Source organism: Mandrillus leucophaeus, unplaced genomic scaffold (assembly GCF_000951045.1).
Source record: "Mandrillus leucophaeus isolate KB7577 unplaced genomic scaffold, Mleu.le_1.0 Scaffold274, whole genome shotgun sequence".
Taxonomy (NCBI): domain Eukaryota; kingdom Metazoa; phylum Chordata; class Mammalia; order Primates; family Cercopithecidae; genus Mandrillus; species Mandrillus leucophaeus.
The window spans coordinates 1,275,518-1,292,360 of record NW_012102854.1 but is presented as its reverse complement, the minus strand read 5'-3'; the positions used below and the strand labels follow the sequence as shown (position 1 = coordinate 1,292,360).

Below are 16,843 nucleotides of genomic sequence, written 5' to 3'. Positions count from 1 at the left end.
TCACTAAGTTCCCTACCCCAGGGCCCCATTGTGCACACTGACCACAGTGATCTGGTTCTGGAGGAGGAAGGGACTCTGGAGACCAAGGTGAGTATCGGGAGGGGTGGGGCTCCCTTCACTGTTGGGAGAGGCGGGGCTCCCTTCACTGTGTTTCCATCTCTCTCCCACGCCTGTCCCCTCCTTTTTCCTTCTGTTGTCCTCAGAACTGGGACTCAGCTCCTCACCCCACTCCTCCTGCCCCCTGGACCAACTCACCTAGCTCCCAGCCTCAGTTTGCCTATCTGCAGACTCTGCCCACACATCTGTCCCAGCCCCAGATGGGGCTCACTATGCCTGTGCTCTCCTCATCACGGTCAAGCCCCCTTTCAGCCCCTTTACACTGGCCCCATATCTCCCCAAACCTGTCCTTCCTCTGGGGCCCTACCTCAGGACAGCCACATTGACTCCAGGCCATCCCCAGGCCAGAGCACTTCTCTCTCTCCTCTGTACATAGCACATGCCATTCTCTCTCTTTCTCTCTCCTTTTTTTTTTTTTTTTTTTTTTTTGAGACAGAGTCTCACTCTGTTGCCCAGGCTGGAGTGCAGTGGTGTAATCTCGGCTCACTGCAACCTCTGCCTCCTGGGTTCAAGCCATTCTCCTGCATCAGGCTCCCAAATAGCTGGCTAATTTTTCTTGTATTTTTAGTAGAGATGGGGTTTCACCATGTTGGCCAGGCTGGTCTTGAACTCCTGACCTCAAGTGATCTGCCCACCTCGGCCAAATTGCTGGGATTACAGGCGTGAGCCACCGTACCCAGCCGACATGCCATTCTCTTGGCCTGAAACACTCCTACCTTCCTTCCCATGTCTACCTAATTCCCTCCTTTAGTCCTCCAGTCTCAGCTCAGACATTTCTTGTTCCAGGAAACCCATGCTGTATTGGGGGAATCCCCCCTAGTATTTCAGCATAGGTCCTTTCTATTTTCTGTAAGTGTCAACTGGCTGAGAAATAAAAAGAGACCGTATAAAGAGAGGAATGGGCCACCAGGGGTGACATCACATATTGGTAGGACTGTGATGTCCACCTGAGTCTCAGACCAGCAAGTTTTTATCAAGAGTTTCAAAAGGGGAGGGGTGTAAGAACAGGGAGTAGGTACAAAGATCACTTGCTTCAAAAGGCAAAAAGCAGAACTACTAGAAGGGTCTAACAAAGATTACATGCCTCTGAGGGAACAGGACAAAGGGCAAAAGTAGAACCACTGATAAGGGTCTATGTTCAGCGGTGCACATATTGTCTTGATAAACATCTTAAATAACAGAGAACATTGTTCGAGAGCAGAGAACCGGTCTGACCACAAATTTACCAGGGCAGAGATTTTCCCCACCCTAGTAAGCCTGAGGGTACTACAAGAGACCAGTGCATATTTCAGTTCTTATCTCAACCACATAAGACAGACATTCCCAGAGTTGGCCGTTTACAGACCTCCCCCCAGGAAGACATTCCTTTCCCAGGGTATTAATATTAATATTCCTTGCTATGAAAAGAATTTAGTGATATCTCTCCTACTTGCACATCCGTTTATAGGCTCTCTGCAAAAAGAAAAATGAGGCTCTTTTTGCCCAACCCCTCAGGCAGTCAGACCTTATGGTTGTCTTCCCTTGTTCCCTAAAAATAGCTGTTATTCTGTTCTTTTTCAAGGTGCACTGATTTCATATTGTTCAAACACACGTTTTACAATCAATTTGTATAGTTAACACAATTATCACAGTGGTCCTGAGGTGACATACATCCTCAGTTTATGAAGATAACAGGATTAAGAGATTAAAGACAGGCATAAAAAATTATAAAAGTATATTTGGGAACTGATAAATGTCCATATTAAAGTGATCACAATTTATGTTCCTCTGCCGTGGCTCCAGCTGGTCCCTCTGTTCAGGGTCCCTGACTTCCCGCAACATGCTTGCATCATGACAGCCCGATCATTCTGCCTGTGTTCCACCCATCACAACTATGACCACTCTGATCTGGGCTTCCTTATCCCGCTCGCTATGCTGAGGGCTCTGCCATCACAGCCCCTGTCACTGCCTATGACTTTCCCAGGCACGGCCCTGACCCCTCTGGGTACTGTCTCATGATTTGTCATTTTTCCCTTGGTGTGAGGACAGGGTTCAGTTCTATCTTAGTGACATGCCTTGTAGCAGCAACACAGGGCATGACACTGAATCAAAGCCTGGAGGCTGTTGGGCAGGTGAGTGCCTCTCTCCTGTTCCTTCTGCATCTTCCACACTGACACCCCTCAGCAGGCCTATATCCCTCTGTCTCTACCTTTCTCTGCCCATGTCCTAACCCTTTGCCTCTTGTCACTGTTCTTCTGTCTCACTTTCTCTCTCTCCCAGTCCATGTGTGTCTCTGTGTCTCTGCCCATTCCTGTCACTTTTTGTTTCTCTCAAGGTCTGGTGTATTTCAGTGTGTGACCCTCAGTGTCACCCATCAGTGACCCTCATCCCCCCTGCATGCTCACAGGCCTTACTGAGTCCCATTTGTCCCCTCAGGACCCAACCAACGGTTACTACAAGGTCCGAGGAGTCAATGTGAGCCTGAGCCTTGGCGAAGCCCCTGGAGGAGGCCTCTTCCTGCCACCACCCTCCCCCATTGGGCCCCCAGGGGCCCCCACCTTCTATGACTTCAACCCACACCTGGGCATGGTACCCCCCTGCAGACTTTACAGAACCCAGGCAGGCTACCTCACCACACCCCACCCTCGAGCTTTCACCAGCTACATCAAACCCGCATCCTTTGGGCCCCCAGATCTGGCCCCCGGGACTCCCCCTTTCCCATATGCTGTCTTCCCCACACCTAGCCACCCGCGTCTCCAGACTCATGTGTGACATCTCTCCAGTGGAAGAGTCCTGGGATCTCCAACTTTCCATAATGGATTGTCCTGATTTCTGAGGAGCCAGGATAAGTTGGCGACCTTACTCCTCCAAAATTGAACACTAGGGGAGGGAAAGATCATTACATTTGTCAGGAGTATTTGTATACAGTCAGCTCAGTCAAAGGGGATGCCCCAAGTGGGAGCAACATGGCCACCCAATAGGCCCACCTATGTCCCAGTGTAAAAGAGATTCAAGATGGCAGGTAGGCCCTTTGAGGAGAGAGGGGGACAGGGCAGTGGGTGCTGGGAGTTTGGGGCTGGGATGGAAGTTGTTTCTAGCCACTGAAAGAAGATATTTCAAGATGACCATCTGCATTGAGAAGAAAGGTAGCATAGGATAGATGAAGATGAAGAGCATACCAGGCCCCACTGTGGCTCTCCCTGAGGGGAACTTTGCTCGGCCAATGGAAATGCAGCCAAGATGGCCGTGTACTCCCTAGGAACCCAAGATGGCCACCATCTTGATTTCACTTTCCCTAAAGACTCAGAAAGACTTGGACCCAAGGAGTGGGGATATGGTGAGAATTAGCACTGTTGGGGCAAAGGGGAATCTTGGGATAAAAATATTTATGTTTAATAATTAAAAAAAAGTCAAAGAGGCAAGTGTGTCTTAGGGAGTCTACTGGCATTATTACCCTCCATCAAGGAAGGGGTCCATTAGACCTGTCCCAAGGTCTCTCCTCTACCCTAGCCTATAAGGTGGCTGTAGAAGCAAAACTGTGAGCCACCTCTCAGCCTCTTGCTACCTGCAAAGCACTCTAGACTCTTTATTTTTTTTTTTCTTGAGACAAGGTCTGGCTCTATGGCCCAGGCTGGAGTGCAGTGGCATCATCTCAGCTCACTGCTACATCTGCATCCTGGGCTCAAGCCATCCTTCCACCTCAGCCTCCCAAGTAGCTGGGACTACAGGTGCACACCACCACACCCAGCTAATTTTTGTATTTGTTTGTAGAGACAGGATTTCATCCTGTAGGCCAGGCTGGTCTCAAACTCCTGACCTCAAGTGATCCGCCTACCTAGGCCTCCCAAAGTGCTGGTATTACAGGCGTGAGCCACTGTGCCCAGTCATGGACTCTTTTAATATACATCTTCATACACACACGCGCACACACACACACACACGAGTTGCAAACAGAAAAGACACACACATTGGCATGTATGCACAGGCACACGCATAGATGTCCACACAGTTGCACACATGTGACAGGGCTGCCCCAGGGGTCCTGGGAAAGACAGAATTCTACACTCTCATTAGAGGAGACAAATGAGTGAGCCCTGAAGTGGGACAGAGAAGGGGAGACTATGGGCATGAAAATGGCAATCCCCTGGTCCTTACAGCAAGGGTGGAGATCCAGACCCTAATCCTGGGGCGCTGCACCCACAGTGGGCATGGTGCTGGTGCCTGCTTGGATGATCCTTAAAGAAAGGTCCTGGGGGCTTTGGTTCATGGATCCTTGAGCTAGGAGTTAAAGATCCAGGCCCCTGGGACCCTCGGGAAGCAGAGCAGGAAGACTGAACTCCTGGTTCTGAGCGAGAATGGGCTGGGGGCTTGGTCTCTGGTCCTGAGAGAGAAGGTGCCCAGACTTCTGGATCTGAAAGAGGAGGGGACTGGGTCTCAACTGCTGCCATCTTGACGGGACATTTTGGAGGCCTGTATTCCTGAGCCCTCAACAGAGGAATTTACTAGGGGACGGGGGTCTCTGATGCTTGCATCCTTGGAGAAGGACAAAACTGTGAGTGTCTGGTTCTAAAGAGGGTGAGAGTCCTGCGGGAGGACTCAAAATCCACAACGGGCTGAGCCCATAGCAGGACTCCTGGCTGGGCCCTTCATGGGGCGGTACGCCTGGAATCTCCAGGGGCGGGGGCCTGGCGCAGGCTCCCGCCCGGGGTTCCCGAGCTGCTCCACACTGCGCGGAGCCGCCACGCTATTGTCCTGGCCAGGAAGGCGGGGCCGGCGCGGGGCGTGGCTGGCGGCGCCGGCGCAGCCCGGGGGCGGCGGGAGGAGGAGGTGGCGGCGGTGGCGCTGGGAGCTCCTGTCACCGCTGGGGCCGGGCCGGGCGGGAGTGCAGGGGACGTGAGGGCGCAAGGACCGGGACATGGGGCCAGTCAGCCCCGCTGCTCGCGGTCTAAGTCGCCGCCCGGGCCAGCCGCCGCTGCCGCTGCTGCTGCCACTATTGCTGCTGCTTCTGCGCGCGCAGCCCGCCATCGGGAGCCTGGCCGGTGGGAGCCCCGGCGCGGCCGAGGTGAGGCCGGGCCGGGTCCTGGGGGATGGGGGAAGGGGCGGGACCGGGTCTTTGGACGCCAGCGCGGACATGTACAGGACAGAAAGCGCGGTCTTTCCAGCCAGGTGGTCAGCCCCCAGGCGCCCCCAACCGCATTTATGAACCCAGGGTTCCAGGCCCCAGCTCCCCCATCCTCCGACGTCCCAGCCCCCTCCCACCCCGAGCATAGGAACTGGTCTATTCAGAGTCCCTGGTCCCAGAAGTCCAGCCCCCTCTCCAGACCCAGGTGACTAGGTCCTAACCCCCTCCCTCCTGGACATAGGACCCACCAAGCAGCGAGGCACTTAGATCCAATAATCCAGACCCCTTGTATTCTCTGGACCCATATGGAGGCCCTTGCAGCCTCCCAGGACCCAGGAGTCCGGTCTTTCAGTCACCACCCACCCCAACCAGATGTAGCTCTCCAGTCCTCAAGGACCTGGTGTCCAGGACTGTAGGCCCCTGAAGCCAGGCCTTATCAGCTTTGCACCCTGCAACCGGAGCCTGAGCAAGGGATGGAGGGAGGAGGGGCCAGAACGCCTGGGTTCAGGCCTCCTCCACGATTCAGGTTTAACCCCTTCGGGCTCCAGAGCGGCTGAGCTGGGGTCGGGGCGGAGTCTGTCTCCGCGGCAACAAGGCAGAAAGAATCCCGGGGGACCCGGGTCGCCATAGCAACGGGAGAGCTAGGGCGCCCCCGCCCTACGGGAGCTGTTTCCCAGGGAACGGTGCCTCCATGGAGGCGGTGTGCACAACGGTGCTTGGGGGAGGGGGCTGGTGCTGGGGGTCTCGGTCCTAGGGAGCCAAGAACCAGGGGACCCTCATGCCAACGCCCCCCGGGCCCTCATTATCCCCTCCACTTCCATCCAGGCCCCGGGGTCGGCCCAGGTGGCTGGACTATGCGGGCGCCTAACCCTTCACCGGGACCTGCGCACCGGCCGCTGGGAACCAGACCCACAGCGCTCTCGACGCTGTCTCCGGGACCCGCAGCGCGTGCTGGAGTACTGCAGACAGGTGGGCGGGGCCGAGCGGGAGGGGCGGGGCCAGCGGGAAAGCGGGCCCCAAACGAGGCGGGGCCGCCCGTAGAAAGCTACACTTGAAAAAGGCGTGGTCCAAGGTGCCGCGGGATCTAAGACGTGGAGGCTGGGGGATGTGGCCAATAAAGAGGCGCAACTATGCTAGGGCAGGGGACCTGTTTTGAGATACTAAGTCAGGAAAGGGGGAGAACCGCGAGATAGCCAGAGAAGAAGTGGAATTTAGGAATCTGGTGGTCTTTGTAAAGAGCAGAGGTGTAGTGGGGAGTGGCGAAAGGATAGGCGGGGCTAAGACAGAAAGAGACCTTAAGGACCAGCGAGATGGGGAAAGGGGTGGAGCCCAATGAAAGCGCGGAGAGCTGGGGGGCGTGGCCACGAAAAGACAAGTCTGTAATGGGAAGGGAGAGTTTTGGAGAGGCGAAATAGAGGAAAAGGCAGGGCTAAAAGGAGGGTGAGACCTTTGGGGAGACGAATCTGACTGCGAGGAGGGGTGACCAGAGAGGTGGGCTTAGAGGGACCTTCAGAAAGAAACAGCACAGGAAAAAAGATAGCCTTGAAAACGGACCTGGCCGGGCGCAGTGGCTCACGCCTGTCATCGCAGCACTTGGGGAGGCGGAGGCGGACGGATCACCTGAGGTCAGAAGTTCGAGACCAGCCTGGCCAACATGGCGAAACCCTGTCTTTACTAAAAATACAAAAATTAGCCGGGCATGGTGGTGCGTGCCTGTAATCCCAACTACTCGGGAGGCTGAGACAGGAGAATAGCTTGAACCTGGGAGGAGGAGGTTGCAGTGAGCCGAGATTGTACCATTGCACTCCAGCCTGGGCGACAAGAGCAAATCTCCGAAAGAGAGAAAGACAAAGAGAGAGAGAGAGAGAGAGAGAGAAAGAGAGAGAGAGAGAGAGAGAGAAAGAGAGAGAGAGAGAGAGAGAGAGAAAGGAGGGAGGGAGGAAGGGAAGAAAGGGGACCTGACTACTGGAGAGGGGTGGCTGGCAGAGGCGGCGCTGTGGGCTGATTGCCTCCATCTGATCCCCCCAGATGTACCCGGAGCTGCAGATCGCACGTGTAGAGCAGGCTACCCAGGCCATCCCCATGGAGCGCTGGTGCGGGGGTGCCCGGAGTGGCAGCTGCACCCACCCCCACCACCAGGTTGTGCCCTTCCGCTGCCTGCGTGAGTCCCAGGCGGGGAGAGGGGAACTGAGGTGGGAGTTTCCGAGGGGCAAAATTCTGAGCCCCTCTCTCGGGCCCACATTAAGGGGGTGGGTGCTTGTGTCCTAAGTGGGGCAGAGAAGCCTCTGAGGATAAAATATCTGGATTCTGAGGAGGGTGGGGTTGGTGCTGTAGGAGGGTCTCACCCTGGTGTCCCGCGCTTCCCCAGCTGGTGAATTTGTGAGCGAGGCCCTGCTGGTGCCTGAAGGCTGCCGGTTCTTGCACCAGGAGCGCATGGACCAATGCGAGAGTTCAACCCGGAGGCATCAGGAGGCACAGGAGGTCAGGACCTTGGCCCACCCGTCCCCAGCCCCCAGAACCCAGGAACCAGGACCCCAACACCCTTCTCCACCAGAACCGAGGGTCTGGGCCACCAGCATCCTCTTCCCACTTGGAATCTAAGAATTTCATCCCCCAACCCCTTGCTCCAGAACCAGGAATCCAGGCTCCCAGCCTCATCAACCCCCAACCCAGGCAGCCCAGCTCCCCATCTACCCCTCCTACCCCACAATCCTGGCATCTGGGTCCACTCTTCCTACAGGCCTGCAGCTCCCAGGGCCTCATCCTGCACGGCTCGGGCATGCTTTTACCCTGTGGCTCGGATCGGTTCCGTGGTGTGGAGTATGTGTGCTGTCCCCCTCCAGGGACCCCCGACCCATCTGGGACAGCAGTTGGGTGAGTGAGAGGGAACCCTCCATGCCCATCCCAAGGTTCCTGAGGCAGGGGATGGAAGCCTGGGAGCCTGGGCCTGGGTTCTTATTGCCTGGGTCCTCTCCTGCTCCCTCAGTGACCCCTCCACCCGGTCCTGGCCCCCGGGGAGCAGAGTAGAGGGGGCTGAGGATGAGGAAGAGGAGGAATCCTTCCCACAGCCAGTAGACGATTACTTCGTGGAGCCTCCACAGGCTGAAGAGGAAGAAGAGGAGGAAAGGGTCCCACCCCCAAGCTCCCATACACTTGCAGTGGTCAGCAAAGGTGAGGCAGTCTCTGAACCTCTGGGGCCTCTCCACCATAGGGGGAGAAACATCTGGGGGAGTGTTGCCGGGGGCTGTTTTTGGGAGGGACCTATGGGGGAAAGGCCCAACTGAGGAGAAAAGATGAGAGTATCTTTGGATAAAATAGAGGTAGAAGAGCTAACCTGCCAAGGGAGGGGGTGGTTTGAGGGTACTTGGGAGTAGAGGGGCCATTGGGTAGGTCCTCAGGATCATTTCAGGAAAGCTTGGAAGATGGTGTAATGGATTCCTAAGCTTTGCAAGAAAAGGCTAGGCCCAGTCCAGAACTACATCTCCCATAATGCCAGGCAGCAGAGGTGGCTAAACTGGGTGCATGATGGTCTCCAGTGCACTCTAGGAAATGTGGTTCTCTAAGTAGAAAAGGCGACCTGGAGGTGGGCTGCAGACTGACCTCCTGATCCCTGGTCTTGCAGTCACTCCCACCCCGAGGCCCACAGATGGTGTGGATATTTACTTTGGCATGCCTGGGGAAATCAGTGAGCACGAGGGGTTCCTGAGGGCCAAGATGGACCTGGAGGAGCGTAGGATGCGCCAGATTAATGAGGTGATGATACCGGGGGCCCCAGGACCCCCTACAGTATGGAGCTCCCTAAATACCAGGAAACTCCTCCAGGACACATTGATACTACCTCCAAAGGCTCCCTAAGCCCCTTTGACCTTGAGCTCTCAACACCATCCCCTAAGATCACCAGAGATCCATGGCCCATCTATAATCCTACTGAGACACCACCAGATTCTATGGAAACTCTGGTCTATGATACGCTTTCACTTTACTGGTTTTTGTTGTTGTTGTTGTGATGGAGTTTCGCTCTTAACACCCAGGTTGGAGTGCAATGGTGGGATCTCGGCCCACTGCAACCTCTGCCTCCTGGGCTCCAGTGATTCCCCTGCCTCAGTCTCCTGAGTAGCTGGAATTACAGGCACCTGCCACCATGCCCAGCTAATTTTTGTATTTTTAGTAAAGACAGGGTTTCACCATGTTGGCCAGGCTGGTCTTGAACTCCTGGCGGGAGGAGATCCACCCGCCTCGACCTCCCAAAGTGCTGGGATTACAGGCATGAGCCACCACGCCTGGCCTCTCTTTCACTTTAAACTCCTTCTGGATCTTCCCTCTTGGGAACCCAAGAGCCAGTGAGACTTAAGGGATCTAGGGCCTCTAAAATCTTTTTTTTTTTTTTTCTTTTTTTTGAGATGGAGTTTCGCTCTGTCGCCTAGGCTAGAGTGCAGTGGCGCGATCTCCACTCACTGCAAGCTCCGCCTCCTGGGTTCACGCCATTCTCCTGCCTTAGCCTCTACTCCCAAGTACTCCCGAGTCCCCAGCTGGGACTACTGGTACCCACACCGTGCCCAGCTAATTTTTTGTATTTTTAGTAGAAATGGGGTTTCACCATGTTAGCCAGGATGGTCTCGATCTCTTGACCTCATGATCCACCCGCCTTGGCCCTGTAATGTGCTGGGATTACAGGCATGAGCCACCGCGCCCGGCCATGGGACCTCTAAAATCTTAAAGAGGGGTTGGGGGACTTGCCAGGTGGATCAGGGTGGATTCTGGGATCCTGAAGCTCCCCTCCGTACGCAGGTGATGCGTGAATGGGCCATGGCCGACAACCAGTCCAAGAACCTGCCTAAAGCCGACAGACAGGCCCTGAATGAGGTAGGACAGCCCCAGTGGGTCCTACTCATGCCTGTCCGCCACCTGGAGCATACTCAGTTTCACCTGGCTCTGGCTGTGTCCTGCCCATCCAGTTCCACCCCTTTCCACCTATTTTAGCCTTTCCTGTCCCCATGCCTACATGCAGCTCTGCGTCTCTTAGCCGCCATCTGACCTGACACTGCTCTGCTCCTCAGATTGGCCATATTTGGCCCCATCTACACTTGACTTGCCTGTCAGGGCTGGCTCTGGAGTCCTGTCCCAAGCCGGGGCCCCTGCAGATGCAGCCAGGGCCTTCTTGGTCTCTCTTTGATGCATTCATGTCTCTATCAGGCCCTGCCCCCTGATTCTGGCTCTGCCCGGCCAATCTCACCTCTTTCAACCTGACCTACCCCATGGAGACCCCACTCATGTTAGCCCCCATTCCAGCTCTTGGTCCCACCCCTATCGTGTCATTTATGCACAGCCTGTCTCTAGTTTGACCCTGCCCAGGCCAGGAGCCCTGCAAGGCTTTGTCCCTTTCACCTTAACATTGGTCAGTTCTGCTCCCAGATTGTTTCCACTCAATCTTACAGTTTACATCCTCACATTGGCTCCCAGTGGGCCTAGTCCCACCTCCACTCTGCCTGGCCCTGTAGCCCACCCCTTCCAGTCCGTAACCTTTGGTTCTGCCCAGGCCTGGACCCCTGGAACACCCCCTAACCCCATGTAGCCCTGCCTTTCCAGGCTCTCTTTGACCAGGCTTTGACCCATCTTCTCCTCTCCTGACCCTGTGCCTACCCGCTCCCCAGCACTTCCAGTCCATTCTGCAGACCCTGGAGGAGCAGGTGTCTGGTGAGCGACAGCGCCTGGTGGAGACCCATGCCACCCGTGTCATCGCCCTTATCAACGACCAGCGCCGGGCCGCCTTGGAGGGCTTCCTTGCGGCCCTGCAGGGGGATCCGCCTCAGGTGCGGAGACCACGGGGGCAGAGAGCAGAGAGCAGAGGGTGACAAGGATCAGGGTGGGCTTGGGCAGCCTGTGTCCCTTCCACAGGCGGAACGTGTCCTGACGGCCCTGCGGCACTACCTGCGTGCGGAGCAGAAGGAGCAGAGGCACACGCTACGCCACTACCAGCACGTGGCTGCCGTGGATCCCGAGAAAGCACAGCAGATGCGTTTCCAGGTGCTCACATCCTTCCAGCTCCCAAATGCACCACTATTCCTCAGACGCCAGCACCTCAGGCTCTTCTCTTGTCCCTTAGACCCTTTTTCTGTCTTTTGAAGCCCTTCCTATCCCTTGAACACCGCTTCTCTGCCCCTTCCCAGTCTCTTAACTCTGCTTCCTGACCCTGAAACATGGACCCTCACATACTGTGCCTTTGAAGCCTGTTTCTTGTCCCTTGGATTCTTACTCCCCCTGCCCTTCATCCTATGTTCTTTTTTTTTTTTTTTTTTTTTTTTGAGATGGAGTCTTGCTCTGTCGCCCAAGCTGGAGTGCAGTGGCCGGATCTCAGCTCACTGCAAGCTCCGCCTCCTGGGTTTACGCCATTCTCCTGCCTCAGCCTCCCAAGTAGCTGGAACTACAGGTGCCCACCACCTCGCCCGGCTGGTTTTTTGTATTTTTTAGTAGAGATGGGGTTTCACCATGTTAGCCAGGATGGTCTCGATCTCCTGACCTCGTGATCCGCCCGTCTCGGCCTCCCAAAGTGCTGGGATTACAGGCTTGAGCCACCGCGCCCGGCAGATCCTATGTTCTGTCCCTTGAATTTTCACTGCCTTTCCCAGAATCCTTTTTTTTTTTTTTTGAGACAGGGTCTCACTCTGTCACCCAGGCTGGAGTGGTGCAGTGCAATCTTGGCTCATTGCAACCTCTGCCTCCTGGGTTCAAGCAATTCTCCTGCCTCAGCCTCCCGAGTAGCTGGGATTACCAGCGCGTGCCACCATGCCTGGCTAATTTTTGTATTGCGTTGGTGCAAAAGTTATTACGGTTTTTGCTATTGAAAGTAATGGCAAAAACCGCAGTAACTTCTTTTTTTTTTTTTGAGACAGTCTTGCTCTGTCACCCAGGCTGGAGTGCAATGGCGTGATCTCTGCTCACTGCAGCCTCCACCTCCTGGGTTCAAGCAATTCTGCCTCGGCCTCTTGAGTAGCTGGGATTACAGGAGCCTGCCACCATGCCAGACTTTTTTTTTTTTTTTTTTTTTTTTTTGACAAGAGTCTAACTCTGTTGCCCAGGCTGGAGTGCAGTGACGTGATCTGGACTCACTGCAACCTCCACCTACCGGGTTCAAGCTATTCTCCTGCCTCAGCCTCCCGAGTAGCTGAGACTACAGGCAGGTGTCACCACATCTGGCTGATTTTTGTATTTTTAGTAGAGACGGGGTTTCAGCATATTGGTCAGGCTGGTCTCAAACTCGACCTCAGGTGATCCACCCTTGGCCTCCTAAAGTATTAGGATTACAGGTGTGAGCCACCACGCCTGACCCCAGCTAATTTTTGTATTTTTAGTAGACACTGGGTTTCAGCATTTGGCCAGGCTGATCTCGAACTCCTGAGCTCAGGTGATCTGCACACCTTGGCCTCCCAAAATGCTGGGATTACAGGCACGAGCCACCGTGCCTGGCCAGAAACCCCAATAACTTACACCAATCTAGTATTTTTAGTAGAGGCAGGGTTTTGCCATATTGGCCAGGCTGGTCTCCAACTCCTGACCTCAGGTGATCCGCCCACCTCGGCCTCCCAAAGTGCTGGGATTACAGGCATGAGCCACTGTGCCCAGTCGAGAATCCCCTTGTTCCTTGAACCCTCTTCCTGTCCCTCAACCTCCTTTCTCCATAACTCCCCTTGTTTTCCCTGGAACCCCTGTTCTGTGTGCTCAAATTTGAATTCCCCTTTCCTGGATGTTTTCTTTCTGTCTATGGAACTCCATTCTGTGCTCTTGAACTCCAAATCTTGCCTTGAACTATGTCATCTGTATGACCCTCCAGTCCTCCATCCCTGTCTCTGGAATCCCCTCAAACCCCGCTTTCTGTTCCTTGGACCTCATTCTTCAATTTCCTTCTCCTATGGCCCAGTTCCTGACCCTTGTGCCACACGTCCTGTCCATTGCATGTGCCGCTTTTCCTTGGCCGCTATTGAATTCCTCCTTCATACTGCCTCAGTTTCCTCGTGTCCAGCCTGCATTGCCCAGCTCATCCTTCATGTCCACTCCCCACAGGTGCAGACCCACCTTCAGGTGATTGAGGAGAGGGTGAATCAGAGCCTGGGCCTGCTTGACCAGAACCCTCACCTGGCTCAGGAGCTGCGGCCCCAAATCCGTGAGTGCCTATTACCCCGGCCCCCATTCCAGAACTCTGAGGGCAGATCTTGACTCCTAAATATTGATCCCCCCAATTTCATTTATTTCTCTGTAACAAACCAGCCCAGAACTTAGCAGTGAAAATCAACAGCCATTTTTCTTTGTTCATGATTCTGCCATCCAGTCTGGGCTCAGCAGAGTGGTTCTTCTAGTGGTCTTGCCAGTGGTCAAGCATGCAGTTGTATTTAGCTAGCAGATCATCTGGGGGCTGGGAGTCTAACACAAACGGACCTTTCTCCCTCTCCAAGGAGGCTCAGGGCCTCTCTTCTCCATGGAGCCTCTCCATGTGGTCTCACCAGCAGGGTAGCTGGATTCCCTACTTGGCCGTTCATGCTCTCCAAGACATCAAAGTGGAAGTTGCTAGGTCTTAAGGCTTGGGTGCACATTCTATTTGTTAAAACAAGTTACAAATCCAGTCCAGATTCAAGGGAAGGAACCTATATGCATACCAGAAAGTGTGACCTACCACAGCCCCCAGATCTATTGTGGCTTCCTCCTGGGTATCTCACACATAACCCTGATTCTCCTGGTATTTAAGAAAGCTATCATCTTGAGCTGGGCGCAGTGGCTCACGCTTATAATCCCAGCATGTTAGGAGGCTGAGGCAGGCAGATCACTTGAGGTCAGGAGTTCGAGACCAGCCTGGCCAACATGGTGAAATCCCATCTTTACTAAAAATTAAAAAATTAGCCAGGTGTGGTGGCACTTGCCTCTAGTCCCAGCTACTCAGGAGGCTGAGGCAGGAGAATCACTTGAACCCGGGAGGTGGAGGTTGCAGTGATCTGAGATCACATTATTGCACTCCAACCTGAGCAACAAGAGTGAGACTCTGTCTCAAAAAAAAAAAAAAAAAAAAAGCCATAATCTTGAAACTTCAGCCTCCATCCTTCCTGTCAGCAGTGCCTCCCTCCAGCTTCCCACTTTCTCAGATCACACTTCTGGCTATCCCACACTTGGGGCTGACTCTGCTGTCTGCATGATCCCCCAGTTGCTCTACTGTTAGGGTGCCCTTCACTCACCCCAATGCTCACTACCTCAGCCACCTTTCTGCATCTCCCCCTCAGAGGAACTCCTCCACTCTGAATACCTGCGTCCCAGTGAATTGGAAGCCCCTGCCCCTGGGGGCAGCAGTGAGGACAAGGGTGGGCTGCAGCCTCCAGATTCCAAGGATGGTAAGTGAGCCCACATATAGATGACCCCAGACATTGGGGAACATGCCCCAGCTTAATTTGTAATCCCCTAGAGTCTGAGGGTGTCTTCACCACCACAGTGACTGGGAGAGGATGGGGAGGAACGTCTGAGGTTGCGGAGGCCTCTGTAGGATCCCCCATCCTCATTCTTGGTCCCTGGGAGGATGTTTCTCCACCTTTCTTTGCTGATAACCCTCCTCTCTTCACTCTTCCACTGCCTTGCTTCCTCTGGCTTCCAGCAGACACCCCCATGACCCTTCCAAAAGGTGAGTGTCTCGTAGTTAACCCCAGCCTCCAAATCCCACTAATCCCTGAACCCAGAAGAAAACAGGGTCCATCCATTGGGAACCTCAGACTCCCTGGGGTAGAGTCCGATATACTTTCCAAGGCCCTCCTCTGAACCCTAAAGAATGAAATAGTGCCAGGCGCTGGTGGCTCACACCCGTAATCCTAGCACTTTGAGAGGCTGAGGCAGGAGGATCCCTTGAGGCCAGGAGTTTGAGACCAGCCTGGGCAACATAATGAGACCCTGTACATACAAATAATTTAAAAATTACCTGGATGTGGTGGGGCATGTCAGTTGTCCCAGCTGCTCAGGAGGCTGGCATAGAAGGATCACTGGAGCCCAGGAAGTTGAGGCTGCAGTGAGCTGAGATCTTGCCCCTGCACTCCAGCCTGGGTGACAGAGTGAGATTCTGTCTAAAAAAAAAAAAAAAGAATGAGATCAGACTTGGGGGTAGGGTCCACAGAACAAGACGCTGCATCCCCTGAGAAAGAGAAGATGTCCCCGCTGGAACAGTATGAGCAAAAGGTAAGTTAGTCAGACCTGTGGGCTCCCAAAGGGGAACAAGAGCGGGGCCTATACTGCTGGGTATGAGGGAGGAGATGCTGGGGGCTTAGATTCCTTGTCCTGAGGGAAGATGGAGCTGAGGACATGGAATTGAGATCCTAGAAAATGAGAGGGTTGGGGGACGCTCTCTTGGGCCCCTGGGGAGGAGGAGGCGGGTGCCAGGCTTCTGGGTCCCTGACACCTCCTGCTCCACCAGGTGAATGCGTCTGTTCCAAGGGGTTTCCCTTTCCACTCATCGGAGATTCAGAGGGATGAGCTGGTAAGAGGAGGAACAGCCGGGTACCTAGGGGAAGAGGCCAGAGGTCAGCGGCCAGGCTGATTCCCAAAGCCACACAGGTCCCTCAAAGACGCCCTCTGCCCCATCTCCTCTCCCTGCAGGCACCAGCTGGGACAGGGGTGTCCCGTGAGGCTGTGTCGGGTCTGCTGATCATGGGAGCAGGCGGAGGCTCCCTCATCGTCCTCTCCATGCTGCTCCTGCGCAGGAAGAAGCCCTACGGGGCTATCAGCCATGGCGTAGTGGAGGTGAGACCCACGAGGGCGGCGTGTGGGAAGAGTTCCTGAGCCCGGGTGTGGGCAGGCTGAGAGGCCTGCGGGCAGTCCTGTCCCCGCACCCCACTGTCCTGTCGTTCCCCTGCCGGTTGCAGGTGGACCCCATGCTGACCCTGGAGGAGCAGCAGCTCCGCGAACTGCAGCGGCACGGCTATGAGAACCCCACCTACCGCTTCCTGGAGGAACGACCCTGACCCGTCCCCCTTCACCCCTTCAGCCGAACCCAGACCTCCCCTCCTCCTGGAGCCCCAGAACCCCAACTCCCAGCCTAGGGCAGCCGGGAGTCTTGAAGTGATCATTTCACACCCTTTTGTGAGAGGGCTGGAAATACTTATTTCCCCTTTCCAATTCCAAATTCCATCCCTAAGAATTCCCAGATAGTCCCAGCAGCCTCCCCATGTGGCACCTCCTCACCTTAATTTATTTTTTAAGTTAATTTATGGATCCTTAAGGTGACCGACACCTTGGTCCTAGTGTCTATTCCCTGGAATTCACCCTCTCATGTTTCCTTACTAACATCCCAATAAAGTCCTCTTCCCTACCAAGCCAGCCTGAGTCTCTGTGGGAGAATTAGTCTGTAACCACAGCTGGACGCGGTGTCATCCCCGCCCAGGCCGCTTTGGTCTCTTTAAACGGGATGACGAAGCTTTACATCTGGGCGGGGCCTGCGGGAAGGGCTGGGAGCGCCGGGGGCTGGGCTCGGAGGCCCGGGATCAGCGCCTGTCCCGGAGCTCTCCGCGGTGCTGAACTGGCCGCACCTTCTAACTCTCATTCTGCTGGGTACCAGGGTGGACCCCAAGGAGGCTGGGCTCCAGCGAGTTTCCCCTGCCATCTGCT

The 16,843-nt window shown here is 55.0% G+C and overlaps 2 protein-coding genes across 4 annotated transcripts in view; both read left to right on the top strand.

Moving 5' to 3' along the window:
* The window catches only part of KIRREL2 (kin of IRRE like 2 (Drosophila)), a 15,166-nt gene extending 11,638 nt beyond the window's left edge, over window positions 1-3,528 (top strand). Inside the window, 2 exon segments of the mRNA XM_011984871.1 lie at window positions 9-87; window positions 2,533-3,528. Of these exon segments, the coding sequence (XP_011840261.1) occupies window positions 9-87; window positions 2,533-2,868 (415 nt within the window). The 3' untranslated portion in view covers window positions 2,869-3,528.
* Window positions 3,529-4,275: 747 nt separating this feature from the next.
* APLP1 (amyloid beta (A4) precursor-like protein 1) lies at window positions 4,276-16,551 on the top strand. Of its 3 annotated transcripts, none has more exons than XM_011984845.1 (17): window positions 4,276-4,648; window positions 6,044-6,187; window positions 7,247-7,379; window positions 7,587-7,699; window positions 7,959-8,092; window positions 8,205-8,389; window positions 8,841-8,971; window positions 10,007-10,081; window positions 10,870-11,028; window positions 11,114-11,242; window positions 13,277-13,376; window positions 14,482-14,589; window positions 14,850-14,873; window positions 15,348-15,418; window positions 15,654-15,716; window positions 15,836-15,979; window positions 16,102-16,551. In XM_011984845.1, exons 1-17 carry the CDS (start codon window positions 4,619-4,621, stop codon window positions 16,198-16,200), a joined length of 1,842 nt encoding a protein of 613 aa, XP_011840235.1. In that variant the 5' UTR covers window positions 4,276-4,618; the 3' UTR covers window positions 16,201-16,551. The 3 variants fall into 3 exon arrangements, with proteins under 3 accessions (XP_011840235.1, XP_011840234.1, XP_011840233.1); XM_011984844.1 differs by lacking the exon at window positions 4,276-4,648 and adding an exon at window positions 4,820-5,158; XM_011984843.1 differs by lacking the exon at window positions 4,276-4,648 and adding an exon at window positions 4,820-5,158 and having other exon boundaries at window positions 14,847-14,873.
* The last annotated feature ends 292 nt before the right edge of the window (window positions 16,552-16,843 follow it).

What these genes read in the sequence shown, in the direction of transcription:
- APLP1 (XM_011984843.1), top strand. Translation starts at nt 5,012, where the DNA reads ATGGGGCCAGTCAGCCCCGCTGCTCGCGGTCTAAGTCGCCGCCCGGGC. An exon ending in CCATCTGGGACAGCAGTTGG is followed by an intron (nt 8,093 to 8,204) that starts GTGAGTGAGAGG and finishes CTGCTCCCTCAG; the next exon opens with TGACCCCTCCACCCGGTCCT. An exon ending in TGGAACAGTATGAGCAAAAG is followed by an intron (nt 15,419 to 15,653) that starts GTAAGTTAGTCA and finishes CTGCTCCACCAG; the next exon opens with GTGAATGCGTCTGTTCCAAG.